The following is a 26377-nucleotide window of genomic DNA, read 5'->3' on the forward strand; positions in this document are numbered from 1 at the left end:
TCCCTGGTGCGTTCGCTTCCAAGCCATCGTTCAACTTTCTTCGCTTGTCTTGATGAAGGTTATGGGATGAAGATGATGATGATGATGATTTGGTTGGGTCAATGAGAATATCAGTCAACCGACCGCTGAAGGTTGGCGGTACTGCTGAATGGCGCAGCTGCTGCTCAGCTGTCACGCCAGGACGGCTGAACAGCGATGATGAGGAGGCGCCATGGTTGAGGACCTCCGCAATGGGCACACCCGACTTTGATGGATTCGCTATATACGGAGCCGGAGGTGTAAATTGATCGCCGCTGTGGTTAACAGAGGAAAACCTGCTCTCGGTGCCAGAGTCATCAAAGAGAGTTTGGCGTTCCAGGGGTCCCGGTGGTCTCGAACCGGGATGGAGAGAGATGGGTTGAATGCCTTTGTCGGAGTTGGGTTCATAAGTATACAAAGCCTGCGCCCGAGAGGTATAGGTGCTTCGTTCCATGGTAGCTGGGCACTCTTGGGAGATGGAGGGGAGCGGATGAGGTGCACTAGCTCAGGTTGGTTCAATCATGGAGCGTGGCGGTTTGAGGTTTCGAGATAAAGACGAGAACAATCCATCCATAATTCCCTAGTAGTTAAACGGTACCCTCTATTGCGATCAGTAAGAACGACGGACTGCTGAAGAATGTGGGAGCGACGTTTGTTGGTCAGGCTTTCTCAAACTTCGCTGAGGTGCAGTCGGAGATATTGCCAAGCGCCGACTCCCGAAAGGGAAAGCCACAACCGCGCCCCGCGCCCCGCGCAACTGCGGTCTCGCCTCTGCAAGTTATATACTAGACTAGTTCCCAGCCGTGACGTCGGTAATGAACCTTGGAACAAAAGCTAGCAGTGGACGGCTTGGCCCTTACGCAGGTACACGCAGGTACCCGCAGATACCCGCATGTAAACAGCACATTCAACAATTCTGGAACGAGATGGAGGACGATACACGCTCATCTATATTGACAGAGTGTACAGAGCTATGGGCAGTACATGAAGCGGAAGCCAAAAGGTTCCAGCTGGACGCCGCATCGTAAAGCGGCCGAATACCGGTACACGGCATGCCAAATATGATCCTCAAAGCAACTGTACATGGAGGCCCTCGCCACGCCAAGGCCGATAGAGGGAAGCATGGGAAAAGAAACGAAACAGGTATCGTACGCTGTACTCGCCGGGTCAAACGTGCTGTTGCTCCTCTCGCTAAATGCGACGCGTCTATGAAATCTTCTGTTGTCTCCAGGACTCCCAATCCCCAGCTGTACTCTTGATTGCTTGGTATTACATTATTGACATTGGTCTAGCGAGATGGCTCTTCTTCTCTCCATTTCCTTATGCGCCGTTCATCTTAGCATCCACCTTGGAATGGTAGGCCTTGATGCCCTCGGGGGTCGCCTTGATGGTCTCGTCTCCGGGGTTCCAGTTGGCAGGGCAGACCTCGCCGTACTTGTCGGTGAACTGGAAGGCGTCGATGAGGCGGAGGGTCTCGTCTACGCTACGGCCGACGGGGAGGTCATTGACGGTGATCTGTCGTACAACGCCGTTGGGGTCGATCAGGAACAGACCCCTGAGGGCGATGCCCTCCTCCTCGAGCAGAACGCCGTAGTCCTTGCTGATGGCATGGTTCTTGTCGCTCAACAGCGGGATGTTGATGGGTCCCAGTCCGCCGTCGCGCCTGCTAGCGTTGGTCCATGCCAGCAAGCTGTATTCGGAATCGGTGCTGGCGAAGACGACGGAGGTGTTGCGGGCCTTGAAGTCGTTGATCCTGTCGCTGAAGGCGATGATCTCAGTCGGGCACACGAAAGTCCAGGCCATTGGGATGAAGCCAAGGACTAGCCATTGCTTCTGGGCAGTGAAGGAGGACAAGCTTATTTCTACACACGGAAGACCATGTCAGTGTCTGGTGATGGAGAAGGGGATACAGTCTGAATGGAATAGGCGGAAAGGAGAAGGAGAAGAAACGACATACCCTCATGTGCGCCATCGACAACGGCAATACCGGAGAAGTGCGGCGCGGGCTTCTGAACGCGAACCTTGGGAACGTATGCGTTGGACATGGTGTGCAAGTGTTGATGTGAGACGGGAGGGATGGTGCAGACGGTGCAATTGAGGTTAGAGGTGGAAGTGAAGTGCCGGATATGGGATCAGAGTTGGAAGAGGTGGGCGAAGAGGTATCTATAAGAAGGCAATGGCCGCTAAAGTCAGGTACATGAAGTGGGTCGCTTCGGGTCCGAGCACGCGGTGGCCAAGAAGAAGGACGACGACTTGGCCGATTAGGGAATAGGCGGTGAACAAGAAGAGAAGCGGCGGAAGGCGGGAGAAGGAGGCAGAAGGATGCAGAGTCGAGAGAGAAGAGAGAAGAGAGAAGCGTGGTTTGGAAATAATCAAGGAGATAGGAACAGGATAGGATGGGCTCATCAGCAATTTGTGACAGATATCGAGACAAATACCCGAAAGCGGTTTAGCGTGGGTTGAGTTCGGCATCGGCGAGCGCTCAAGATGGAGCAGGTCGATTAGTGATGCGCCGACGTCTGGAAGCTCTTTGCAGTCATCTCATAATAATAATGGCCCATGGACACACGTCCTGCTGTAGGTCCTCTCTCCCGCTATCGGCGCAACTCTTCGAATTCGAGCCTCGTCAGCTTAATAATAAACTGCCGTGGCCCTCTCAATCATGCTGTGGTATTTCCAGCCCTATCGGAACCCTAATCACTTTTTATCCCACGGTCTGATTGGCTGCATTTGATATTTCGCGAACGCGTGCTGGAGCGTGCCAAGAAGTGACGTCTACGGCTTCTGGGCTTGCGTGCGAGAAACCCTGGCCGGAACACCACCTCAGTACCACAGGACAAGAATAGCATCTGACTATTTCCGACACTCGTTCACTGTGTACTCAGTTCTATACAAAGAGTCTTCTACTTGTTTGCTGGGTATACAGTCCCAAGGGCCCTTCTCGCATCTCTACGCATCACTCAGACAACCGCCACGCCCGGAGAGGCAGCGCCTGAATCTTCATCACAGCCGGCTTGATGAAGCCCCAGAATGTCACGACTCCAATGATGATGCACACCACATTCATAACGTAGTAGCCGTCCGTCGTGACGTTGCAGTACCCTCCGCCGTCGCGGCATCGGTGCTTATCGGCCTCGAGCGCACATGAAAACGCTTGCGTCACCAGCTCACCCTTCAGTGTCTCGGGTTTGGGCGTCGTCCGAGGCGGCTCGCATGTAGCCACCGTGAAGATGTCGATGAACTTGAGCACAAAGTACCGCGGGAACGTCCCGCCTAGATTCGACACGCTTACCAATGGGTTAGCACACAACCTTCGGGATCTAGTTCGGTGGGGGCGGGTGGCAACTCACGTGGCTAGCAGAGTCATGTACGTCCCGCCGATCACTGGGTCCGAGATTTTCGCGTGGAACGCCGACACGGCAACGAACATGACCGTGTTCATGAATGTCGACAGCACGTGTTCGCAGATGACGAGGAGCAGGTACCAGGTCGTCGTGCCTCCAGACGGGAATATGGAGACGACGAACTGCGCAAATGCAGCCGCACCCAGCCTGCCCACAAACGCCCAACACCAGATGTGCATCGGCGGGTACGTCTGGCACCACTTTCCAATGTAGTAGCCGAGTGACAGCTCAATGGGAAAGTCGATGAGAATCGTAAGCGCAAGGTCTTCCTGGCTGAAGCCCTTGTCGAGCAGCTTCAAGCTGGTCGCAGCATCGTTGGCCTGGAAGCCAATCTTCGCAATGAGGTGCACAACGATGAACGTCTGGATGTTCCTCAGCTTCAAGATCCCCCACATGGTCCGATACACCTCCATGATGCCATCCGTGTTCTTCGTGCGTTCCTCCCGCTTGAAGATGGCCAGTCCAAAGGTAACGAGCAGGTACGTCCAGCCCCAGAACTTGAGATATCCATCCAGGGTCATGAGCCCGACTTCTTGCGGCGCATTGGCAGGTCGGAACCACTTGTTGGCAAAGTCTTTCGAGTTGAATGCGAGGAAAACGGTGTACGATAGAAACTGTCCACCTGTGAGACCCACTGTCTGCGCTGTGGAGGCATATGCGAGGTTTTCTTCGGAAAGGAGTGTCAGCGCCCAGCCTGCATATTAAATCAGCTTTGTTCTGATGTCGATGCAATGTAACCCTCACCGTCAACAGCAATATCCTGAGTAGCACACAGAAACACAAGAGCGAACCACCAGAAGGTGAAGGCCCAGATGCTGTTTGTATCTTCATGCCCAGCCAGCTCCATCATTTGGTTCACTCTCGAACCAAGCCATATCATAGAGAACCCGGAGATGGTCTGGATAGGCAGGATCCAGCTTTTCCTCCTACCAAGCCTCGGGGTCCAGACAGCGTCTACAATTGGACTCCAGAAGAGTTTCAAGGAGTAGGGATAGGCAGCGAGCGAAAACACTCCAATAGAGGAGTACGAAACAACAGTCTTGAGGAGAAATGGCACAGAGCCCGTGGCCAATCCCATCGGGATGCCTTGCAAAAAGTAGAGCAGAACCAGCAGCAAGAAGTTTCTCTGATCCTTCTTGGACAACTCGAAGAAGCCTACAGACGGTCCCTCTTCAGGATTCTGTAGGGGAGGTACCGGCTCGTCCAGCGTGAAGCTTGACCGTCCCATCAATGACGCCGCATGTGTGGCCGAAGAAGGTGTGTCAATGGAAGCATGCTTCCTTCTATGCTCAACGAATCCATTCATTGTGCTCGTCGTGTTCGCATGACCCTGGTCGTCCTGCAGCGACTCTGACGAGCTCTGTCGCGCGACGGATTTGCGGTTCGCCTTCTTCGTAGACCGCTTGCTCATTTGTGTGTCCGAGGCAGAGTCCGGGTCGAAGGCGATGGAGGAAGTTGGAGATGGACTAGGGAATGGAGGAGACGAGTGCCTTTCAGCGTTGCGACTTGAGGAGACCGCGGTGCCGTTATCTAGACGAGATGCTCGCGAGTTGTTATATCGCCGGCGCTCGTTTGTAGAAATGGGAGAGACAAGGTCTTGTAATTCCAAGTCGGACAGATTCAAGGAGTGGCGCTGCGGAGACAATGGCTTGACGCTTGGGCGACGGTGATGGGTGGAGTTTCGTCGAGCGTCAGTAGTACTGGGTGAAAGTATAGAACGAGCGGCGTGGTGGGAAGGAGAAGTGCCAGTTGGGGTAGGCATCCATGTGGTGACCAATGTGGATGGTTGAGCCTCCAAGGGAGAACGTGTCGTCTACTCTGAAGAGCCTAGCGGCTGTGAGGGGGTATTGGCCATCTATGCTGGGGCTCGAATCGTCTTCGCCGAACCTCTATCCCCGCGCCGCTAGACGAGCCCTGGAATTATTGCCAAGGTTGTTCGGCATACCAGATCAAATATCTCCGAGAACGAGACTGTTTAAAATTATTTCGTATGGCAGGTTTCCTGTAAAGATCGCTAACGGGCGTTTCTTCGCCAAGTCCTCACGTGGATCCGCGATCATGCCCCTTCCTGTTTTTGACGTAGCTTACCTTCCGCCGCACATCACAACGCGACAAGCAACATCACTTCAACAACGTCCATTCTTACCGCAATGGCATCTATCGAAGATATCAATGCCGAGATCAATGGCATTCAGGCGCGCATCGATGTACTGAAGGCGCACCGCGCGAATATCACCTCGATCCTCCTCTCCACACCCCACCTAGCGACGCGCTTAGAGCAACGGCCTGTCCGCCAGGAACGCCTACGTCGCAATGCCATAAAAACCGTCAAGCAGCAATCGAAGCGTAATCTCGAGAATATTTACCGCGCCTGTGCCGGAGTCACAGCATACAGGGTCAAAGATCCAGATCCCAATGCCGTCGACAACGGCAATCTGCTGGGCGTGAGGATCGATGTCTCCGTGGAGGCGAAATTCGTAGATACCTACCATGTGCTGTTCAATCGGCCCAACACCCGGTTTAGGACCATGCTGAAGATCCATCGGCATACCATTCCTCCTTGTATACCGCTGCGACAACTGGCGAATCGGTATCTACCTCAACTCCGGAAGGACTCCAGTCCTGAGGTGGAACAAGACTTGATCAGATTTGGGAAGCTGCTGAGGAAAGAGCTCGTATCGTGGCACTTGCGTAGTGCGGCTGTGGAGAGCCTGCGACGGGAGGCCGGCGTCCTGGACCCCAAAGTCCGGAAGGGAGCAGAAACCCAAGGGCCTTCTTATGGAAAGGTTTTGAATGCATTCATGAGTGACGAGGAGAACGAAGGCGACGACTCTGGGGTCGAGGAGAGGATAACCGGGCGTCAGGACGGCCCAGCAAAGATCATCGAGGTTGAATCTGATCTCGCTGTACGCCAGATCAGTCTTGTATGGTCGAACGGGCAGACTGCCGTTGCGCAAATAGCAAAAGATGGGGAGATTGTCAGAGGGGCAGTGAGAACCCGAGATGGGGAGAGGCTGCCACAGCTTGAGAGGTTACTCTCAGGGCGTATGGATGGCTTGGTCAAAAGGTTGAATTCTGAAGCTGGTGCAGCGGATCCTGATAATTAGGGAGGGCGATCGGTGAAGGCATCGGGAGAGGTTCGCTACTGATCAATTTTCGGAACAGATTACAATGATACCCGGTCTTACTTTTCTATACATTTATATCCTGTTGACTCTGCATGATCAGACCTTCCGGTATTCCTTCAGAATGCCAATACAAGCTTTCTTCTATGAGAGGGAGCTCTGCATGCATCGGAGTGTCACAGTAGTGATTTCCTATTTCAGGCTAGCGCGATTTCGCACCCTTGCCACAAAACTCTTTCAGACTACAACCTCATATCTCTCCCGTTTCCATCGCCAGACTGCAGTATCAAACAAGTGTCCATCAACCAAAGCTCGATCCACCAAGTCGAGTTATGGGACGCACCAATCGCACCCTGACAAGGCGCATGATACGAGCTGCACCGTTGGAACTTATCATCAAAACAGATGATCGTAGTACTGCTACACCCTCTTCAGTATACGTCGTCTTTCTTTCCCAATGGAAGACTCGTTTGTCACTGGAGGTAGAGAAATACCGTCACGAGATAACTTTAACGTTGACCAGTGCTTCGCGGCATGCAGGCGAGCGCTGTGCTTGGGTCGGGACATTGGAACAACTAGAGATCATGCAGCGGGACGAAGAGTACTGTCAAGAGAGAATGAACAGGGTGCAGGATGCTAAGTGCGAGCCTGCCCAAGTCCACGTCGTCATCTCCTCAATATGCCATCAGCTCCGCGATCCAACTTGTCGCAGACGCAAGGCAGACGTGTTCATCAAGAGCGTCCCTTAGTTTCTGAACAAGTAGATCTACCCCTTCAATGCCCGCTCTCCTCCATCGCGCACATCAAGTCCGCCTACCTCTCCCCAACCTAGAAAATCCCTGGCACGAACCTCTTCGTCCTCGCATGATACTCCTCCCATTCCTTCCCAAACTCCTCCTTCATCATCACCTCCTCATCCCTCACTCTGAGCCAGGTAGCATACAACCCGACACCCATAAACCCCACCAACCCTGCATGCCATATCCCGAGAATCCCCCTCCCCATACCCAACGTCACCACCTCCGTCGGCAGTATACACCCGACGACACCATCCAGCCTCAGCAGCAACCCCAGATTCGCAGCTAGGATCAACCAAAGGGTAGGGTAACTGGGATGCTGCACATATGCATACAATCCCGTCGTGATCAACCGTTTTGGTCTCGCGAGCCGGAAGGTGAAATTCTCTCCCAGGTCCTTGTACGCTAGCAGACGGATCGGAGCCGATATGGAGATGATGACGAGGACCGTGGCGGTGTAAGGGCTCCAGGTGAATAATTGGCCATTGAGATTTCCAGGGGTCGGACATATTGCTCTTGGAGGCGAAGGATAGGAGAATGCGATGAGAGTTTGTACGAGCCAGAGGGCAGAGGTGAGGAATCGGAGGATATTGAGGGGCGCCGTTACGGGGGCTATGGTGTCTTTTGGGAGCGAAGACGCAGGACCTGTAGGGTTTGAATTGGGAGGTGTCCAGCAGTGGTCGGTGAGGTAGGCGGCTAAGAGGAAGGAGGCCGAGAGCGAGAGGGTTGCTGTGTTGGGAAGTGAGGATACATGTAGCATTTTGAAATGTTGAATTGGCCCGGAAAATCGAGCTTCAAAACTTTGCGAAACGAGGTGCTAGCTGGGGAAGAAGACGTAAAGATGTTTGCTCTGCTGATATTTTGGAATTAAGTTAGGTAAATACGCGTATGACTCGCCACTGATTTGAAAACCAAACATGGAAAGCGGGGCATACAAGAAGCGTAATAAAACCGAGGATCATTGCTGGCGACTACCAGCCATGTATCGATAGAAGAAGGCCGGACAGCGTTCTATGGTTATGGTTGAGGAGTGCGGCTCTTCTTTGAGGTTACGTCCTACGTCTTCTCTACTGACAGCCTACTAAGACTTGCACCCATACAAGCGGGCTCGGGAATCCCCTCTTCGCCTCTTTTCCTAACGCCCCGTCCCGCCCTTAACCCCTGACTAGTAGAAACAAGTTAATATTAGACGACTATGCAATGCCTACAGATCCAATCCTAACTGTGGCGGCTTGGTGAGAATACAGCACCCTGAGACAGTCTGCCAGGCGAGTCATCAGCTATCTGTCAGCTAGCTCCAACTTCAGCCCCTTCACATCGACGACACGTTACTAACATGTGATGGGCTCAAGGCTGTGTTCAAGATTTTGACGCAATAAAATCAAACACGATACGAAGCCTTCCTATAAGAACCAGCGAATCCATCTGACTGGGTACTGGATGCTGTGGACGAAATGACCATGGGAGGGAATCTTACTTATTCGACGGAGCGATTGTGGTTCTCATAAGGTACCTCATCCTAAGGGAACGGATCGTCGACGCTGAAAGACGAGACGAGTCCACAAGCACTGTCGGTTGGCCGGGCATAATATTATGAAGAGAAGAGAGAATTCACCTGCTCGCTACAGCACGGTTAGGCTCCCGTAGTTAAAACCGATCTCTCCTTGTCCTTTACAGCATTGTTTGCATGCAATTGCAGTGTCGACTCAACTTCCGCGTCTATGCCCGTTACAATACCATACAACTCCCAGTACCACGGCTTATGCTGCATGCCGCTAAGATCAATCCACTCTTACCTTTATTACAAGACAACCTGGAACCCGATTCTCGTAGCGTAACTTTGTAGTAGTGGCAATAAACAAGGGGTATATTTCTTCCCTCTTCATCTTCGTCTTGGCGCCAAATACTTAACGGAATCATCGCTGCACGCACATCGTGCGCCATAACATACCATGGACTTCGATATCCAACCACTATACCATTAGGCGCACACCGCTATTGCGCTGCTGCGTTTCTTACCCAGAACCACCTACCACCCTGACATCACACCGGCCCCTCACTGCCCCTTCTTCTCCTTCTCAATCCGCTCCTTCGCCTCCAGTTCCCCCTTGACAGGGGCATAAGGGTACTTGATCGTCAGGCACCAGATATCCAGATAATCACATATCGTCCAGATGACATCCACAACAAAACTGCCGTGCACGCCAATCGCTAGACCCAAACACATGAACACAAACGCAACCTGATACACGTCGTTTCCGAGTGCGCTTGGCCATCCCACACCAATGTGTTCTTGTAGCCGGGGGCCGAGCGAGTCGATGACACCGTAGATCAGGGGGTACATGAGGACGTTTCCGCGTGGGAATCGTGACTTGGTGAGGTGGGAGATGATCATCCGGCCGACGGAGAAAGCATTGATGAGACCGGCGAAAAAGACGAATGGGACGAGATGGTAGTGCAGAATGATCGGTTGGAGGTAGAGGTAGGCGCCAATGAGAATCCAAGCAGCGGCGAACGTAAGAAGACCAAGGAGGGCGATACGCGCGCGTTGGCCTCGCGCGCGACGAGCATCCATGACATTCTTCGCGCTATATAATATCAGCACCATCGCCCGAGCAACTTGCCTTTGTACAGACATACCTGGAAATGGTGTTGTACACCAGTACAACACCGCCGTATACCATATACCATTCGTTCCATGCAAGTTTGTACAAGGAATCCGGAATCATGTCGTTGTTCCTAATGCCAATGCTTTCAAGTAGAGAATGCTGCCAAAAGCTACCACCGCCGAGGAATGCCGTCACAGCGTAGACGATGCATAGGGTAAGAATGCCTTCAACGGGCCCTGAGATTAGACCCAAAGTGAGGGTGTGGGTGTGATATTCCTCCCAAGTCTGGACATAGAAGGTCATGGATGCTAGGTAATGTTGGTCAATGTCGTCATGGGAAACGCGTGATACGAACATGCAAAAAGCGTCAGGACAGTCTTCCAGCCCTGTCCGAGGTTCATGCAGGCAGAGAAGATCAATACCTCCAAAGTAGTGTTGATGGCGTCGACGCCTGCTCAAGTCAGTCTCTGGTGCCAATGCTGGGTGGACACAGTGCTCATACCATGGTCGAACAGTTCACCCAGTGGACCACTCTGATGCGTTCTCCTGGCCTGCGAGCCATCGATAGCATCAAAAGTTTGGTATAGAAACAGTCCAACTGCCCAGCTCAAGTACACCCACGGAGGACAGTCCTGGTCAAGCGTGGGATTGTACCATAACAACGTCAGGAAGTTCACCACGACAAAGCTAAAACCAGTGAGGGTTATCTACGGCAGCGCGGTATTAGGGAACAGTTTCTCAAGGGTGTATTGCACGACGTAGCGGGGCGGTGGGCTCGAGGGTTGTTGAAGGAATGTCGAAGGGAGGCTTACAAGATTTGGCCTGGTCGGGGATTAGTCGATTGAAAGACGGGAAGAGAAGAGACTTACGCCATCCACATGGGAAAGCAATGGATGACCACATTGGAATAGAAGGGCTTCAACACATAGCGCGAAACCAGACTGTGGTCAACACCGGAGTACTTGTACTCCCTCAGCTTGGGAAGCTTGTCCTGGCGAATGTAAACCATGACTCTCTAGTTTCGTCGCGGCGCCGGAGCGAGGGGACAGGTGCAGAGCACAGAGCGATGGTGGGGTGGGGTGTGTCGCGATATCAAAATTTCCCAGAGGCGGTGTCGCGTTTGGCTCGTGAAGCTTGGCATTGGTTGTCCAGCAAGTTTGTTGATCGATGACGTTGGCGGGGTTGGGAGAAAAGAAACGCCGACTCCCGCCACGTGCCGACCGATGTACAGCCCTGGAGAGTAGTGGTTGTAGGATGTGAGAAAGGAAGCTTCTGTAGGGATACCGAGGTTTTCTGAGGATATCAATACCATTTGAAAGAGTTGTCGCTGAAGATGTAATGATCCTGTTCCCCGCTTTGCTCCAATACACCATGCTTAGTGGAATCACCAGATGAAGAAGTACTACAATAACGCCCGGCTGCCTCCTCGGTATCCGCAATCAGCTCCTGTGCATGTACCTGACCGCCTTCTCCTCGATGCGTCCATGCTTCCTTGCACTAACTGGCTGGAATATGCATCGCATCACGCCACAGGGCTCCAGGGGCATGGGATCAGAATCCGGCTCTTCATCTCCTGAATGAGCGGCACAGTCTTATGTACCGTTTCCCCCCAGCCTTCAATGCTCCAGCTCTGCTCACGACGGACCTTGCGTTCCTCCAGGTCGGCAAACTGCCATAGATGGTGAACGGTGTTCAGCTCGCCAATCTGCACGAACCAGGCTCCAACGCCTTCCATGACCTCCCGGCGAGCCTTCAGGCCACGCCTCCAGTGTGTCTCCCATTCCAACAGATTCCCGGGATGTAGCGTGTAGGAGCGGAGCTCGAATAGACCGCCTAATTGGCGAGGAGGGGTGGTCGGCCAGAAGGAGAACTCCTGCATGAGGGAGGTGCGCTTGGAGCGGATCAGCTTCCGCAGCTCCTTGTAGAATTGAGGGAATTCGGGGTGGTTGTTGATCGTGTTCAACGAAGCATGGTAGCCTTGGTAGCGCTGATACTCCCAGATGTGCACTGCCTAGGTGTGAGTCTTGCCCAAAGTGCCTCCCTCTCCAAGACCCCAAGACTTACCGAATGTGTCACAATCGCCCACCTCCGTCCGCCAGCTGCCCACCAGATTCACCTTGTTCCCAGGGTCATTTGCGATCTTGGGGTACCACTTCCCGACAAGTTCCGTGTACTCATCGACCTTGTCCGGGTATACCTCGTGGAAGACGATGGAGTGCACGTACTTGCCCCGTGCTAGCACCTGAGAGAAGCTGCGCTCGAGGTCCTTGTCGAGCTCGCGTCCCTCGGGAGTGCCATAGATGAGGGATGACAGCGCACCGCCCTTCGTTTTGCCGCCATCTTTGGCCTCACGTGCGCGAGCCTCTTCTGCAACAGACGAGTTTAGCAACCTACCGAGCGAGGGAGGAATCGCAGAGGTATCGGAGACAGAGGGGAACTGACTCTCTTCCTGCTCCCTCTTCTTCTGGGCGGCGGCGACGCTCTCACGAAACTGTCGTTGGCGCTCATTGAACCTGGCCGCGTTGTCTGGGGTGATGTCTGCCAACGCTGGAGCGCGCGTTGGAGCCTGTGCGCAGGCGAGAGCGGTGAATGCGCGTGGAGTGGAAGCAGCCCTGGGCGTAGCTAGAAGCCCACTGCGCACACTACTGCTAGCAAGCCGGGCGAGCATGGCGTGGAGATGGAGGTATGTGTTGACAAGTCGTCGGATGTGATGTCAGCAAAGCGGGATTGGTGGGTCGCTTTGGGGATAGCTATATACGAACAAGCCGCAGAGATGTGAGCATGAACAAAGAAATCCGATCCTGGTCTCGGTCCACCAGAAAGAGTAGCAGAAGAAGCTGTCAGAAGTTGTACAGTGGGCTCTAAGCTGCGTGGGTTGGCCTGGCTTTTGTGTAACCAGGAGGTCTGTTCCCCCTCTCAACCTCTCAAGAAGGAATGTGTGGCCCGTGCTCGAGCTAACGCTACTGCCTGAAAGCTGGGGAAATCCCCGACGTCATCTCCCCCAAGAATTCACCACGCGACGTCTACTGTGTACCACAGTCTGTACAACTTTCGCTCATCTAAGCACTACGATTTACTGCTTCAACCAAGGCACCTAAGTTCTTGACTGCGCGCCTCGAAGTGATCCAAGACAATGACGCCCCATTATTTCTCTGAACAGACACTCCCCCGCGCCGACTACACAGGATACCAAGTACTCCGTTCAGCCTGACGATCCATGCAGACCCTGAGCGATTCCGCGGCCGGGACTCGCATCGCAGTACCCTCTTGCCGCCGAGGGCACCTCACCTACAGCAGGATGTGAGAGAGATATAGCTGGGCAGCCTCTCGAGCGAATATATCAAAGGAGAAGCAAACCAGTCAAACATTAGCTTCATGCTATCGCTGCAGGGTGTACTCACCCCAACCATGCGTCGTTGAGGCTGGTAGTCTCCTGCAAAGACAAAGGCATGACAGAAGCAAGCTCTTACCCCGTAGAATTGTTCGAGGCAAAACACGTAATACCCACGAGCTAGTATCCGGGGATGGAGACTCGAGCGCTGTGAATGTCCAGAAAGCGAAGACTGCGACCCTCGGAACCGTTGTTGTTGGATTTCTTTACCCGAAACCCGCTCACAACTCCGTTACTGCTAAAGAAAGATGTTAGGAAGATTCATGCGCGCTGCCGCCGAGGCCTTCCAAGGTTCCCCGATCCCGAGTGGTGCATCCAATTACTTCTAGTGTAACGCATGATTTACACTCTGGTTCTATATCAGCAGGAAATGAATCATCGTCTATCACATACGACCATAGCACACGGAAAATTGGGCCTCTCGTCCGATCGACCATACACAAGCCGTGTAGTGCCCGTTGAGTAGTACCGTGGGTGACCAGGTGCGAATAGCGTGGTGTTGTATGTTTTTGCCTATTTGTCCGCATTACTGCTCTGTTTTTTTTTTATTTCCAAAATGGTGCTGTCCTTGTCCTTAAGAGGTGGGATATGAGGATCGGGTGGCTGAAGCTTTCCCGGTATTTGATCCTTAAGCTTGCAGTGCCGGAACATCCTATTTAACTGAGCCCTAGCCTCCTCTGGTCTTTTTTAGACTATTGCAGATCACAGCGGCCCCCAGATCCGTAATCTAATCTACATTCAACGAGCTCTTACACCTGGCGGGCGCTTCTCCTCTCGAACAGAGACCCCTGTTTTGCAGCGCAGTCGTCCTTCATGCTTGCAAGAAAACCCATCAGATGTGTCCGCCCACAATCACATGAAAGACAGCGGTTCCGTCATCAAATAAATTTATATTACTAGTAACTGCAGCTTTATTTCTGGCAGAATGGCGTTTCAATTGCCAACTGCATATTCAGGCCCACCTAAAACTAGCAAGAACTCGATCTTTGCCGCAAACCTCCCGTCTAGGAAGAGTGCATGTGTTTCTAGATCCTCCAAAGCGGCGACCATCCGATATACATCAAGAGACCACCGGGTAAGCGTCAAATTACCACCTAACGCTCCTTGAATACACATAAACAGGACAAAAATAATGACGATGATCTGAGTTCTGTTAGATGTAACGGGTAACGGCGAAGTAATAAAGGGGAATGCGAGCATATAAGGCGATGAGCATCGCGAAGAACTAAGTAATAGAGACCACATCCAAGATGATAATAAGGGGGCAATTGACAAAGAAGATTGGAAAGAATCTAGTGATGATAACGGAGAAGAATGTGATAACGAAATTCCTGAGGAAGAAACGGTGTCTCTTCTTCCAAAAGCCAAGGAGTTACATGGCGTAGCCACCGCTTTTGCAGGAACAGCTGCCGTTCCACGAACCCCAAAGACGGAAAGGAGACTACCTAGGCAAACGCCATCAAAGAAGGTGGAACTGTGAACGAGAGAAACGATCCACCAGCTGCCTCAGCACATACAGTGAGTGAAAAGCCGCTGGAGTTCGCATATAGAAGAAATGTATCATGTGTAAACACCGCGTTTACACTTCGACCACTACCCGGCAGTGGTTCGACTTTGAACTTCGCTGCAACTTGGAACATCAACCCCCGACCTGCTTCTTCCCCTGAACCCCTCTGCGAATCTTCTTCGACGAGCCTTTCTAATTATTTACCATTCAAAGAGGTATTCAGAATTGAAGAGATAGATCGTAAATCTCATCGCTGCCGGCACCTCGACGAACAAGGCGCTCACTGTGACTCCTACGTCCCACGATGTCACAGCCTTGACATCAAACGCGTGGAAAACTCGCTCAGGATTAGCACTTCGCAGCGAGATCTCTGCTCTAAGTTCTCCGCTCTAAGTTCGAAAGTCAGCTAACTGACGACCGAGAACTACTCCCAAAGAAGGGACCAAGAAGCAAGTGAAGGCGCTCTCGTTGAAGAGAGGAAGCGCGGCCAACAGGACCTTGAAGACGCGAAAGGCCTCTACGGGGGCTCCCAGGAAACCATCAAAGCTCTTAGCAAGGAGGTTGGCGCTCTAAATCGTGTACCATCGAGCTATCGACTAGCGAAACTTCACTTAAGAATTCGCTACCTATGTAGATTCAAGGCAAGACGTGCTAATCAAGGAGAAGCCGCGCAGCCAAGAGCTTGCGATCAGGCTTGAAGAAAGGGTAGCGCTCGGGCTTCGCTTTCGTGGCTTTGCTTTTTCGTTCCAGTCCCGACAGCCTGACCTGCAGCTGCAGCTGACAGCCTGATCCTACCCATCTCTCCCGACTGCAACACTTAGCGTCGCCATTCTGCCATCAAACAACCCTGGAATTGGAACCTTTCAGCGCGCTAACAATCGCGATATCCGCGGTTCAGTTTGTGGACTTTACCGTCAGGGTCATCTTGCAGGGCCGCGAAATCAAGAAGGATGGCGCCTCGGTCCATGTTGTTGCGATCGTGAAACGGACCGAAGAACTCAAGTCTTGGATTGAATTCCTCAAGGTGCCTATTGACCGGCGTGACGCCGCTCTGAAGGCGGAGTACGAGGTATGGACATCCAGATATGTAACTAGGGTTCTCACGACTGAAATTTGCACCAGGCTCTCGATTCCGTCGTCACGGGATGTACAGAGGTCGCGGATGAGATAGTGAAACTCCTCGACAAAAATCGCCCTTACAACGGAAGAACGTACAACGTGGAAAAGCTTTCATGCCGCCTTGAAAACAATAATCAAACGGGGAACAGATTGAAGAGCTTACACAGACACTAAAATATCATCGACACGAACTGTCGCTGCACTTGCTAGCGCTCATGAACGCCAAACATGATTTGCAGTCCTCGCACTTGGATGATCGGCTGAATGACCTCAACAAAACACAGTCTCGCATAGTCGAAATCCTGAACTTTACCCAGAGCCGGTCAAACGCAACCAAGCATGTATCGGGCGAGTTGGTCCGGGAAAGAGCGCCCCTGAAGCAAGAAGAGGTCCTTGCAGCAATTATCGGACTCGAGAAATGGAACTACATTGAATTTTGGCGATAGAGATTGCTCACCTAACATGAGCCAGATCGCGCCAAGACGTAACATCGAGCGCGTGATTACTTTCAGAGAGTCTAGAGATTCTACAGACGAAACAGTGTCTAATCATCAGGTCTCTACCCTGTCAAAAGTGGTTCTCGGGTCGCTGTACTTCAGAATGATGAGAATGAGGGTGGAAGCTACTTCCGAGGCACATTCTGGTACTTTCAGCTGGATTTTTCAACCGCCCAAGGACGGTAAATGGTCCGATTTTGCCAGATGGCTTCGACAGGGGAACGGCGTCTATTGGATTACTGGCAAACCTGGATCCGACAAATCGACGCCTATGAAACATATCCTACAAGACCCCAAGAGGGATGAGCTTCTCAATGAGTGGAAGGGTCGGGATGCATTGGTCAAGGTGGAGTTCTTCTTCTGGGCATCAGGCACCACTATCCAAAAATCGCTGGAGGGTTTACTACGAGCATTACTATACTCCCTCCTAGAGCAATGCGCCGATATGATTCTTTCGGCCTTTCCCAGTGTGTGTAAGGAGATAATGGCCGGTAGCCAATGGGGAGGGTTGGGACTACCTCCGAGGTCCAGCGAACTGACGTTGGCCGAGCTCGACATGGCAATCCGGTTACTCGTCGAAAAGAGCAAGAGACTCAAATTTTGTCTGTTTATCGACGGGTTGGACGAATATTCTGGGGCCCAAGACAAAATCATCCAGACATTCCAGAAATTGGCATCGCACCCACACGTCAAGATAATCATCTCAAGTAGGCCGTGTGTTATTTTCCAAGACGCCTTCCACAACAAACCTCGGCTGCGGGTCCAGGATCTCACCTATGCGGACATTGAGAAATATATCTCTGACTCGTTGAGCAGTTCTCGGGGGCTACAAGAAATGAAGCGAATAAACGCCGAGCTAGACACAACTCTTGTCCAAGCCGTATGCCAGAAGTCTCAAGGCGTATTTCTTTGGGTTATTCTTGCGGTTCGCTCACTCCTGGATGGTTTGATGAATGGGGACAAAGTCTCCATGCTACACGATCGAATTGAACAACTTCCATCCGATCTTCAGGAAATGTACACCGGGATGTTTGATGCAACCAGCCCATCGATGCGTGCTGCTACTGCTCGCACCATGCTTTTGATTATGAGGAACCAAGAGGTACCCAAGGCCGAGCCAGTGACATTGTTGAAACTGGCTTTGGTGGAAGAATTAGAGATGACAAAGGAGAAGATCATCAGCCACCCTGTTCAGACGATACCGGAAAGTCACCGCCGATCATTATGTCAGACCATGACACGAAGGATCAACGGGCGAACCAAAGGTCTTTTGGAGGTCTACGGAACGAACGATGCTGCTTTACGGGGTTCGTCGCCTTCCAAAGGCTACGTGGGCTTCTTCCACAGGACCGCTATTGATTTCTTTCGAGATTCTGCCATGTGGAACAAGTTGATAATGCTCGCGGGCAGTACCTTCGATGCTGATATCACACTTCTCTTGGCCTGCCTTTGCGAAATGAAAATCCTCCCTCCAAAAGATAGTTCGACCATGGACGCGGATCACATCGTCAACGGCATGACACAATGTCTTGTTTATGCAAGTTTCATAGAGGACCGACATCTGCGGGCGTTTCCCTCCGTCCTGGATGAGGTCGAGCAAACAATGAAAACTCACTGGCACTGGCAACGAGAAAAATCGAAACAGGCGGAATCGTTTTGGGATGTGTTCTTGATGTTGTCACAGTTCGAGCCTATCAGCTCCGTTTCCTCTTGGTACCGACCGTATCTTGGACATTCCTTCTTGTTTCTTGCTATATCTCGTAACTGTGTTCTTTATGCTGCCGAGAAGGCATCTTTGCACGACGAGGTATCGGAGGAGCTACGCGCACTAATGGTGATAACCATCATATCAGACAATTTCATGCCGTACCTACCCGTCTCGAATGAAGCGAAGTGGGACCGGATGGACGAATCTAGCATCATAGTAGCGATCACCAAAGTTCTCGAAACCGATCGACGCGCTCCGAAGCCAATGGATTTGGGCAGTTGTTGGAGAGATTATCTTAGCCTTGTGGACGGCCACGCTCAAAGTAGCGTACTACGACCACCCCGCTACGTAAACGGAGTGCTGCAGATACTCGGCCTGTTTCTTGAGTCAGGCGTCGATCCTGATATTATGGTCACTTCATACCCTGGGTACGACAACCTTAAGGTTCCTTCGGTATCCAAATCCGCGCAGACCATCGTAGCGAATTTTCTTGCCGCCGTGAAGAGCGCAATGAACGGCGCCCTGGACCACGATCCGCAAGCGGAAAATGACTTCGACACCATGTGCGAGAAGATTCAATTTCTTCTGAACACCGCATCAAGGGATCCGCGGCCGGATCCGTCCAAACCATCCGAAATGGCGAATCCTCCCAAACCCCGCAAGAGATTCACGCGATTGCGGAAGTTTCTACACTTCTTTTGAACAGACAGGGATAAGGGCCGCGGGTGTGCTTTGACTTCTAGATTGGCTTTCCTACAATCTATTGTATGCGTAAAACCAAGATTTCTTAGCCTTGCTTCGCGTCTAAACTCCCCTCTGTTTCGTGCACCTACCTGCGCTGCAATTTATTGTGTATGATGCAGCTGTTTGAGAAACCCGGTGCACCAGCGAACCTGTGATTCGGCGATTGGGCCACCTCACAGCCAATTGACGTGGCACTGGCTTCTTTTCGCTGTTGGTCAATCCTCACCTCCTGGATCCCCTTCGTTGCTCTTGGGTCGTTACACTACAGCTTCCGCGCTGCGAAAATGACTGGCGGAGATGAAACCTTACGGGTACTGGCTCGCACGAGCTTCTGAAGAACAGAAACGTCTCCTTGAACGGCATCACGTGTGGACCAAGTAAGTTAGCAGGCAGTTCCAATCCCGAATCACGAAACTCACGGCGTGCAGGAGCATTGGATACCTTCTACATCCCACAGTCCGCAACGCTCTCCCAGAAGATGCTCGAATAGCAGATATCGGAACTGGAACCGGCATCTGGCTGGCAGAGATAGCCAAGAATTTGCCCTCTACCTACTAATTCAATGGTTATGACACCTCTAACGAAGAGTTTCTGTCTGCTTAGGCCCTTCCGTTAAACGTTATACTTAGACTTGGCGACATTAAGAAGCCTATTCTAAAGGAGTTGCGCGGCAAGTTTAACCTCGTTAATATCCGCTTGACTATTATCTCTATAGGCGAGCGTGTTTAGGGGCCTACTCTGCGCAACGTTCTTACCCTGCTGAAGCCTAGTAGAGCAATCTAATGGACGGAGGGGAACTTCTTTGTAGCAAGGGGATTCCGTAGAGTGAGTAAAAGCTCTACTAGAAACTACTACCTTACTCGCGCCTAGATCTAGCTTAATACGACTCTTCAGAAGCGCTTTGGGTACAACTTCCTAGATTGGATTAAGATGTTCACGGAAGCTGGGTTGGAGAAGGTAGAAGAAGAAGTATCCAGCACGGATCAACTAGTAGAGCAGCAACTAGACTTTACAGAAATTAGGATTAGCGCTGTGTTTAGTAGGCTAAAGAAACTGCTAACTACTAGAGTAGAGGGTTATTAGATAGTGGAAGAGGTGGAAGAGTACAGGAAGAAGGCGCTTGGGGACATGTAGTCGGGCGCATATTTTCGCTGGGATCTTCATGTTTCCATCGGCTTCACGAAATCGGACGCTCGAGAAGCGTTGGCGGAACCACCCGATCGGGTCATTCACCCCTGTGCAACGCAAGGCCCGCATTAGCTCCGAATTGACATATGCAGCCATATATGCTCGAAAGCTCACTGGAACCACGACAGCAAGTATTACAAAGTTGAGAAATGCGAGATTGAGATGGTATGACATGTTAGGTGGGGTGAATAATTCTATAACGGGTGTCTAAATCCGCGCAACTTGTTAGAATCATTCAAATATCTCTCACTCCAGTTCATCCTCAAAAGGGGCATCCTGCAGCGTCCTCAATCAATTCCACTCCTTTCTGCCCATCTCAAATTGCTCTCCGCCGCGATCTCTGGCACTGCATCCTCGTCCCTCAGCAGTCCACGATCCTGAAAGTATCAAACTTGACTTTGTCCAAAATAGGAATATCCGCATGGCAACCCGTAATCCGGAAACTCTTCATCTTGGAGCCCTTCTTGCTGACAGGGTTCTTCTTCCAGCTATACCCGCGACCACCGCTGTGACCCAGGTTCTCGCCCTTGCAGCCGACATCCGAATAGAAGGAGATCTGACAGCCATACATCTGGATGGTGCAGAACTCGAAGTCGTGGACGCCCTTCTTTTGGATGGTCGTGGAGATTTCGTGGCAGCCGTTTTCGGCTGTTCGGCTGTAGAAGGTCTCGCTTTTGGGGAAATCGCCGTTCGCAGTGACTTCGAGGACCCAGGCGTGGGAGAGGTGGAGGAGGGCTGCGAGGCCGAAGATGGTTGCAAGCAGCTTCATTTTGTCGGTGCTGGTTTTTGACTTGAAATGAGAAGATAGTGGAGTAGCAATGCAGAGCTGGATGTGCTGGATGGGTTTACAGCTGGGAGTTGGGGGCCTACTTATACATTTTTGGAGACCTTCTTAGGCGCAACCGATTCTCCCTATCTCCAGTAAGGGCCGGACTTTCGTATTTCGTTCTATGAATACAGCTGATCGGCCGTACTCGGAAATTACAAGTAGAGGTCAGATTTTTAGGGTAGTGGCAAACCCTCCCTTCGTCGATCACTTTCCGCACTGTCAACTTTGGTTCTTGAGGTGAAAATCTCGAACACGATTATGGACGGCATCTTTTCAATTCGTAGCGCTTATTTTCCGCTGAACACCTCCCCCACCACGTAACGCGCGTGAGATGCGACACCATTGTAGTAAATTTTTCCGTCAATAATTAAAGGAGATAGTAGGAGGAATATAGCAATGTTTGCATCATCCCATCCTGCACCGTACCTGCACCGAGCAGAGCCTCGTATAAGAGAACCAAGCTCATGATTGGAATGCCTCGGCCAATGCTTGGTCAGGTCAATGATATAATTGGGTGATGAGCGGAAAACACTAGCGACCACAGATGTGGCGCAGGGTCCAAAAACAAGAGTAGACGCGCCCCACCCGTCGCTCTCCACTCGTATTTCGTGTAACCCTTGAAGTCATCTTCGTGTTTCGGGTTGGATTGTTTCACTAGTAGGCACAGCCATAGACAGTTATAAATAGACAATAATGTTTTCCACAATAATCAACTGTAATTCCGTTGTTTCGGGAAAAGAGTGTCCCTGTGGTCTACAAGGCTACGGCCTTTTGCGCCTCATTGACCATGTGATTGAAAAAGCCAATAGTTGCTACTTAACACGCAGCTGGGGGAGGGATCATCAACACCCTGCATCGAAGAAGCCGGGTTACTGGTGAATGTCATAAGAGTTGGGAGATTTTCGTCCACTTGATATTTCTCCAGGTCTCCGTTTCGCTCCTCATAGCCTAATCGCCGAGTTAGACTGACTCGTTGGGCAACCCTGGGAATGGTTTCATTTCTACTTCCTTCGTCGTCTTCCAGTCCTGAACGTATCCACAGCATCGCAAGACCACATGCAATTGTAACTAATGAGACGATTATTGGGCCTGGGCCGACATACATGGACACTCGACCGGACTGTCTGAATCGCACTGGGACTTCCTTCAAGCTAAGGTACCAGACGATGACGCGGATCCCTGGACTTGCTGGGAGTAGGCAATGCCCCCGGAATGGGCAGGATCTGTATGTGAGATGTTATTTCCTATACCTTTCCAGGTGCGTACGCGTGTAGTAACAACTCCTTGTTTCTTATAGCACGCGTATACGTAAGGACTGGGTAGTTTGCGCAGAAGAACTGGGAGATCGTGCAAACAAGGCGATCTGCTGTACTTGGCAGAGGAAACAAGGCAGCTGGGCGCATTGGCGGCGTTGCTTATTTATAACAGTCTACCGTACTTGGCTCGGTGCACGGGGAGAGCCCTGGTCAGCAAACCCTACAGACCCACGACGCCCCAGAGAATCCGGGGCGAGTTCAGGAGTCACGTGGGGTGTAACATTCAACCCAGAAAATCCGGGGCATCCGGGGCATCCGGGGCATCCGGGGCATCTATAATGCATCTGGGGCAAGGCGCTATAACAAAAGCAGGCAATTAACGTAGATTATTTGTGCACGAGTTGCCCCCATTTACCCGTTCTCTACACCTTATTTCTACACACCTTGGCAGTTCCTCTACGCGCGCCTGCATGCCTGCCTACCTATTTCAGGGCTGTGCAAGCTTCAAGGAATTGAAAAGTTTTTTTGTAGTACGAAACCCAGGTGCCGGTCCTCACAGTACTAGCATAGCGGAGGCTTGAATATAGAACAGTTCATTCGAGGGTATCAATAACCCCCTCCATCTCCTACAACCAACACTCACACCGCGGCTATGCGCGCGATGCATCCACCTAACCTAAGTGGGTATCACACCGATTTCATAGGCCGAGTGCAACCACCCCCCCTTTCCCCGATAATGTCGACCTTTTTGACTTTTTTATTTCCTGACACACATCGACGAGGAATGGTCCCTACATGTTCCTCCCTTCTAACGTATCCCTTCTCTTCATGCCCGCGAGGGAACGCTTGCATTCGATGTCTATCCCCCAAGCCATCGTTCACCTTCTCCAAAATCAATCCGGCAAGTTACACCTCAATCTTCTGGTAGAACAGAATGTAGGCGACTTTATTGTCCTTGACGTTCTCCTTCGAAAGCGGGGTACGCTTGCCGGTTGAGCTCGGCGTCGTGCTGCCGTTGACCACCCCACTCCACTTCTTCGAGGGGTCCTTCTTGTCGCTGCCATTCACCTTGCTCCAGCCGCCTTCGTCCTTCATGTCATCCTGGTCGTCAAGGACATACATGTTGGTGTTTCGGCCACTGCCCTTGTCATTCTTATGTTGCTCCAGGGCTGCAGCGAGAATCTTCGGGTCTTCCTCCGCTCCGCCTTCTGCCACATCTTCTGAGCGAATGCGTCGGATGACGGTATCGTCCATTCGAATCCACTCGCGCCCGTCTTGCCGACGGAGATCAACCGTGTAGTGGCCGCCGCTGGCATTCTTGCCATGATGATACACTACAGCAGCAAGCTTGTATCGCGGCATTCCTCCACGTGCTGCAAAGCTGCCCCTCATATGTGGAGGAAACACCTCCCTGGGGATCTCCAGCTCCAAGGGATAGCCGATCTTCTTCCAAATCTTATGGGGCCCGTTGGCATCATAGTGGAAGCGCTTGAGATGCAGAATAAGAACCGGAGGCAAAGTATCGATGAAGACTTGTTTGGTAGAGGCCTTGGCTCCTCGAGTAGCGCCGTCAAGCGTTTCCAGATGGGTCAGGCCTCGAAGCGCGTCCGAAATATTATGGACCTCAGGTGAGCCAATGTCCAGCTGAAGGGGCTGGTACGGCTCCAGAGTCACGGATGGCTTTTCCCCCGGCCTCTTGTACTCCGAACGCAGCTTCCCGCCAAAGATCTTTGTTATGGGACTCTCAACTTCGATTGCGCCGGAGGATTGTGTAATGGAAGCCTTCTGCTTTGGCCCAACTTCAAGCCATCCGTTGTCCATAGAGCCGGAGCGTTCGCTCTTGGGCGAAGTAACCCCGTCGGCAGTAATGGAATCCCTTCTTCCGCTCTTGATTACGTGTGCACATTCATCATGAAGTCCAGCCAAGAGAAAACCAAGGAACTCCTCTGCATCTTCCTGTTGACCGCGCTGGTACGGATTAGGAGACTGCGACTCGATGGAAACGTCTGGTACGTACCTTCATGTTCTCGAAGCGAGGTAGACGCCTTATTACATCATATACATATTCCGGTGCCAGTGGATCACCATACTGCTCGAGTTCGGCGTCCTTCAGGCGAAGGCGAAGCTTTTCGGGTGATTCGGCTGAGTCAATGACCTTGAAATCGCGCATAAACATAATCCTATTTTTGTCAAAGAAGGATCCGAGGAAGATCAGCAGCAGTGACCTACATCGCATCTATAAGGGGCGTCTCGCTTTTGAAACTATGAGCTGCGCGTTTCGCGACTTGATCTAAGAAATCGTAAAAGGGGACGCAAAACAGGAGTACTTGAAGAATCTGCAAAAGTCAGCAATGTGATTACTGCACGTGTCTCCTGAGCAGCGCACCGAATTCATATAACATAAGTTGCCAGAATTTACAAGACCACGAGGCTGAAGAAATGCAACCTTCTTTTCCGCATGGACAGAAAATGTAGCAAGCACATCGGCCAGTGAGTTGCTCTTGGGCGCACTATGGCCGTTGGTAGTCACTATGCCATCCGCGGAAATAGGTGAGTGCGGCGCTGCAGGTGCAGCTTTCGCTCGTAGAAGCTCTGCCCAGGATTTGGGCGCGCTTTTCGCAGGGGGAGAGGCTTTTGGGGTTTCTTCGACGGTCGTCTCAGCCTCCCCAGTCGACGACTGAGTATCCGGTTTCTTTGCCTCCGTTTTCTCCGACGTGGACTTCGTTGACTTCTGTGTGGTAGAGACGACGCTTGCCGCTCGCGCGGACTTGAGTGGTATCATGGGAACCGCAGGTATCGTTGCCGTACGAGTATGTGACGAAGGAGCTGGTTTTGAGGAGGGAGGCGCAATAGCGGGAGCAGAGGCGGCGGGCCGAGTGGGAGTAGACAGCTGGGGGGACTGGGTAGTAGTTTGTTCGATGACTTCGGTAGCGGGCGTGACAGGGGTTTGAGCGGCCTCCTCATTCACATTCACCTCCAAAGGAGTGTCTTTCTCGGTTTTCTCGGCAGACTGATCTGCACTAACAGTATTTTGTTCCTTTCCTACTTGTTCAAGGCTTGGATACACATTGTATTGTCTTAAAGACGTAGAACGGCCTTTGCCCTTTTTGCGAGAAGCTCTTGGTGGGAAAGGCCCATCAAACGAACACCACGGAAGGGGAGGGTAGAATGTGCCTTTGCGTTCTGACTTTGCCGGTTCGGTCTGACGCGGCGGCGAGATTGGCGGCGGAGTAGGTGTGGCCATGCCAGTAGTCGGGGTATTGAGAGCGCGGGGAGTCTCGGCGGGAGTTGAAGGAACTGGTTGGGGGGTAGGAAGGGGCGGAGCAGAGGCCGTCGGAACAGGAGTTATCGGGACAGGCGGTGTCTGCGAGTATACTACAGGCGGCGTGGGATCGAGGGTGCGATTGACAGGAGTCGCCGGTGCCACATAAGGATGAGAGGAGACAACGACGGGGGAACCACCGGCCTGAGGGTGGAAAGGGCGAGGCGGCATCACATATTGCGGGGGAATGGGCTGCGGATACGGCGCCTGCTGTGGGTGCGGATGCATGTATGGGTTCTGCCATTGTGGCGGGAGCTGCTGATGCGCATAGGGGGCCATATGCGGAGCGCCATAGTGTTGGGGAGGGACCGGGTACTGGGCATATGGGTTGTACTGCACCGGCGAGTGCGTCTGGGGCGGGATCTGAGGGACCTGATGGTGATATGGATAGTGATGTTCCCCGTGCCGCCTACCCTGATGATGGGGCCCGGCTGATGGGTGCATTGCCAGGCGGCTTCGATGGAACCTTCACAGCTGGCGCTGGACACGACCGAGCGTCAAGCTGTGAGGAGGTAGTGGCGGACAGGAGAGACCGTCGAGGAAGCTGTGGCTGACAGGCGTCGTACGGACGCTGAAGAATGTAATCAGATATTTCGTTCTGAAGTCGGATATTTAGCTCGCGCGACGAGCAGGACCGGGGTGGGCGTCGGAGTCGCAAGCAGAAGAGCGGCGACCGTAAAGACGAGGCGCGGGGTGCATTGTACTCAGCACGACATCGCAGGCAGGAGAGAGACTGCCCGTCGGAGGGTGCGAGTAGGCGGAGAAGATTTGGAGTTGGGCGGAGGAGGGAAGGGTGGAAGGGTGGGAGGAGGTGAGGTGACGGGTTGTCGTGTGAGGCGCGCGAGGTGAATGGAAGGGCTTGG

The 26377-nt window shown here is 52.2% G+C and overlaps 11 protein-coding genes across 11 annotated transcripts; 4 read left to right on the forward strand and 7 right to left on the reverse strand.

The window, feature by feature from the left end:
• Positions 1-1338: 1338 nt before the first annotated feature.
• On the reverse strand, positions 1339-2063 carry EI97DRAFT_451577 (thioredoxin-like protein; the record flags this gene model as incomplete). Its single annotated transcript, XM_033800355.1, has 2 exons — positions 1339-1880; positions 1976-2063. 2 exons carry the CDS (start codon positions 2061-2063, stop codon positions 1339-1341), a joined length of 630 nt encoding a protein of 209 aa, XP_033652006.1.
• On the reverse strand, positions 2012-2612 carry EI97DRAFT_100211 (uncharacterized protein). The gene has a single exon (XM_033792870.1). The coding sequence runs from the start codon at positions 2488-2490 to the stop codon at positions 2182-2184; it is 309 nt and encodes a 102-aa protein (XP_033652007.1). The 5' UTR covers positions 2491-2612; the 3' UTR covers positions 2012-2181.
• A 362-nt stretch (positions 2613-2974) lies between these two features.
• EI97DRAFT_381335 (uncharacterized protein) lies at positions 2975-4833 on the reverse strand (the record flags this gene model as incomplete). Its single annotated transcript, XM_033795797.1, has 3 exons — positions 2975-3305; positions 3369-4116; positions 4167-4833. The coding sequence occupies 3 exons, from the start codon at positions 4831-4833 to the stop codon at positions 2975-2977; spliced, it is 1746 nt and encodes a 581-aa protein (XP_033652008.1).
• A 964-nt stretch (positions 4834-5797) lies between these two features.
• On the forward strand, positions 5798-6499 carry EI97DRAFT_357363 (uncharacterized protein; the record flags this gene model as incomplete). Its single annotated transcript, XM_033794915.1, has 1 exon — positions 5798-6499. A coding segment is annotated over one exon (702 nt), but the record flags the coding sequence as incomplete, so codon positions are not given.
• Positions 6500-7103: 604 nt separating this feature from the next.
• EI97DRAFT_435018 (uncharacterized protein) lies at positions 7104-8359 on the reverse strand. Its single transcript, XM_033798770.1, has 2 exons — positions 8280-8359; positions 7104-8197 (listed from the first exon to the last, which is right to left on the reverse strand). The coding sequence occupies exon 2, from the start codon at positions 8102-8104 to the stop codon at positions 7376-7378; it is 729 nt and encodes a 242-aa protein (XP_033652010.1). The 5' UTR covers positions 8105-8197; positions 8280-8359; the 3' UTR covers positions 7104-7375.
• A 1041-nt stretch (positions 8360-9400) lies between these two features.
• Positions 9401-10962, reverse strand: EI97DRAFT_381230 (Choline/ethanolaminephosphotransferase; the record flags this gene model as incomplete). The annotated part of the gene is made up of 6 exons (XM_033795790.1): positions 9401-9932; positions 9985-10261; positions 10309-10407; positions 10456-10660; positions 10766-10775; positions 10823-10962. The coding sequence occupies 6 exons, from the start codon at positions 10960-10962 to the stop codon at positions 9401-9403; spliced, it is 1263 nt and encodes a 420-aa protein (XP_033652011.1).
• A 513-nt stretch (positions 10963-11475) lies between these two features.
• EI97DRAFT_460059 (NIPSNAP-domain-containing protein) lies at positions 11476-12621 on the reverse strand (the record flags this gene model as incomplete). The annotated part of the gene is made up of 2 exons (XM_033801072.1): positions 11476-11960; positions 12018-12621. The coding sequence occupies 2 exons, from the start codon at positions 12619-12621 to the stop codon at positions 11476-11478; spliced, it is 1089 nt and encodes a 362-aa protein (XP_033652012.1).
• Positions 12622-14269: 1648 nt separating this feature from the next.
• On the forward strand, positions 14270-18877 carry EI97DRAFT_468667 (uncharacterized protein; the record flags this gene model as incomplete). The annotated part of the gene is made up of 6 exons (XM_033801665.1): positions 14270-14419; positions 15274-15411; positions 15750-15920; positions 15974-16069; positions 16120-16359; positions 16442-18877. The coding sequence occupies 6 exons, from the start codon at positions 14270-14272 to the stop codon at positions 18875-18877; spliced, it is 3231 nt and encodes a 1076-aa protein (XP_033652013.1).
• A 23-nt stretch (positions 18878-18900) lies between these two features.
• EI97DRAFT_422071 (uncharacterized protein) lies at positions 18901-19484 on the forward strand. Its single transcript, XM_033797074.1, has 2 exons — positions 18901-19296; positions 19348-19484. The coding sequence occupies exons 1-2, from the start codon at positions 19217-19219 to the stop codon at positions 19475-19477; spliced, it is 210 nt and encodes a 69-aa protein (XP_033652014.1). The 5' UTR covers positions 18901-19216; the 3' UTR covers positions 19478-19484.
• An 807-nt stretch (positions 19485-20291) lies between these two features.
• EI97DRAFT_435023 (uncharacterized protein) lies at positions 20292-21171 on the forward strand. Its single transcript, XM_033798771.1, has 2 exons — positions 20292-20870; positions 20978-21171. Exons 1-2 carry the CDS (start codon positions 20529-20531, stop codon positions 21059-21061), a joined length of 426 nt encoding a protein of 141 aa, XP_033652015.1. The 5' UTR covers positions 20292-20528; the 3' UTR covers positions 21062-21171.
• A 1764-nt stretch (positions 21172-22935) lies between these two features.
• On the reverse strand, positions 22936-26208 carry EI97DRAFT_100543 (cysteine proteinase). The gene is made up of 4 exons (XM_033792871.1): positions 24579-26208; positions 24422-24528; positions 24210-24372; positions 22936-24160 (listed from the first exon to the last, which is right to left on the reverse strand). The coding sequence occupies exons 1-4, from the start codon at positions 25956-25958 to the stop codon at positions 23099-23101; spliced, it is 2712 nt and encodes a 903-aa protein (XP_033652016.1). The 5' UTR covers positions 25959-26208; the 3' UTR covers positions 22936-23098.
• Positions 26209-26377: the final 169 nt, after the last annotated feature.

This window comes from Westerdykella ornata, assembly GCF_010094085.1.
Source record: "Westerdykella ornata strain CBS 379.55 unplaced genomic scaffold EI97scaffold_19, whole genome shotgun sequence".
Classification (NCBI taxonomy): domain Eukaryota; kingdom Fungi; phylum Ascomycota; class Dothideomycetes; order Pleosporales; family Sporormiaceae; genus Westerdykella; species Westerdykella ornata.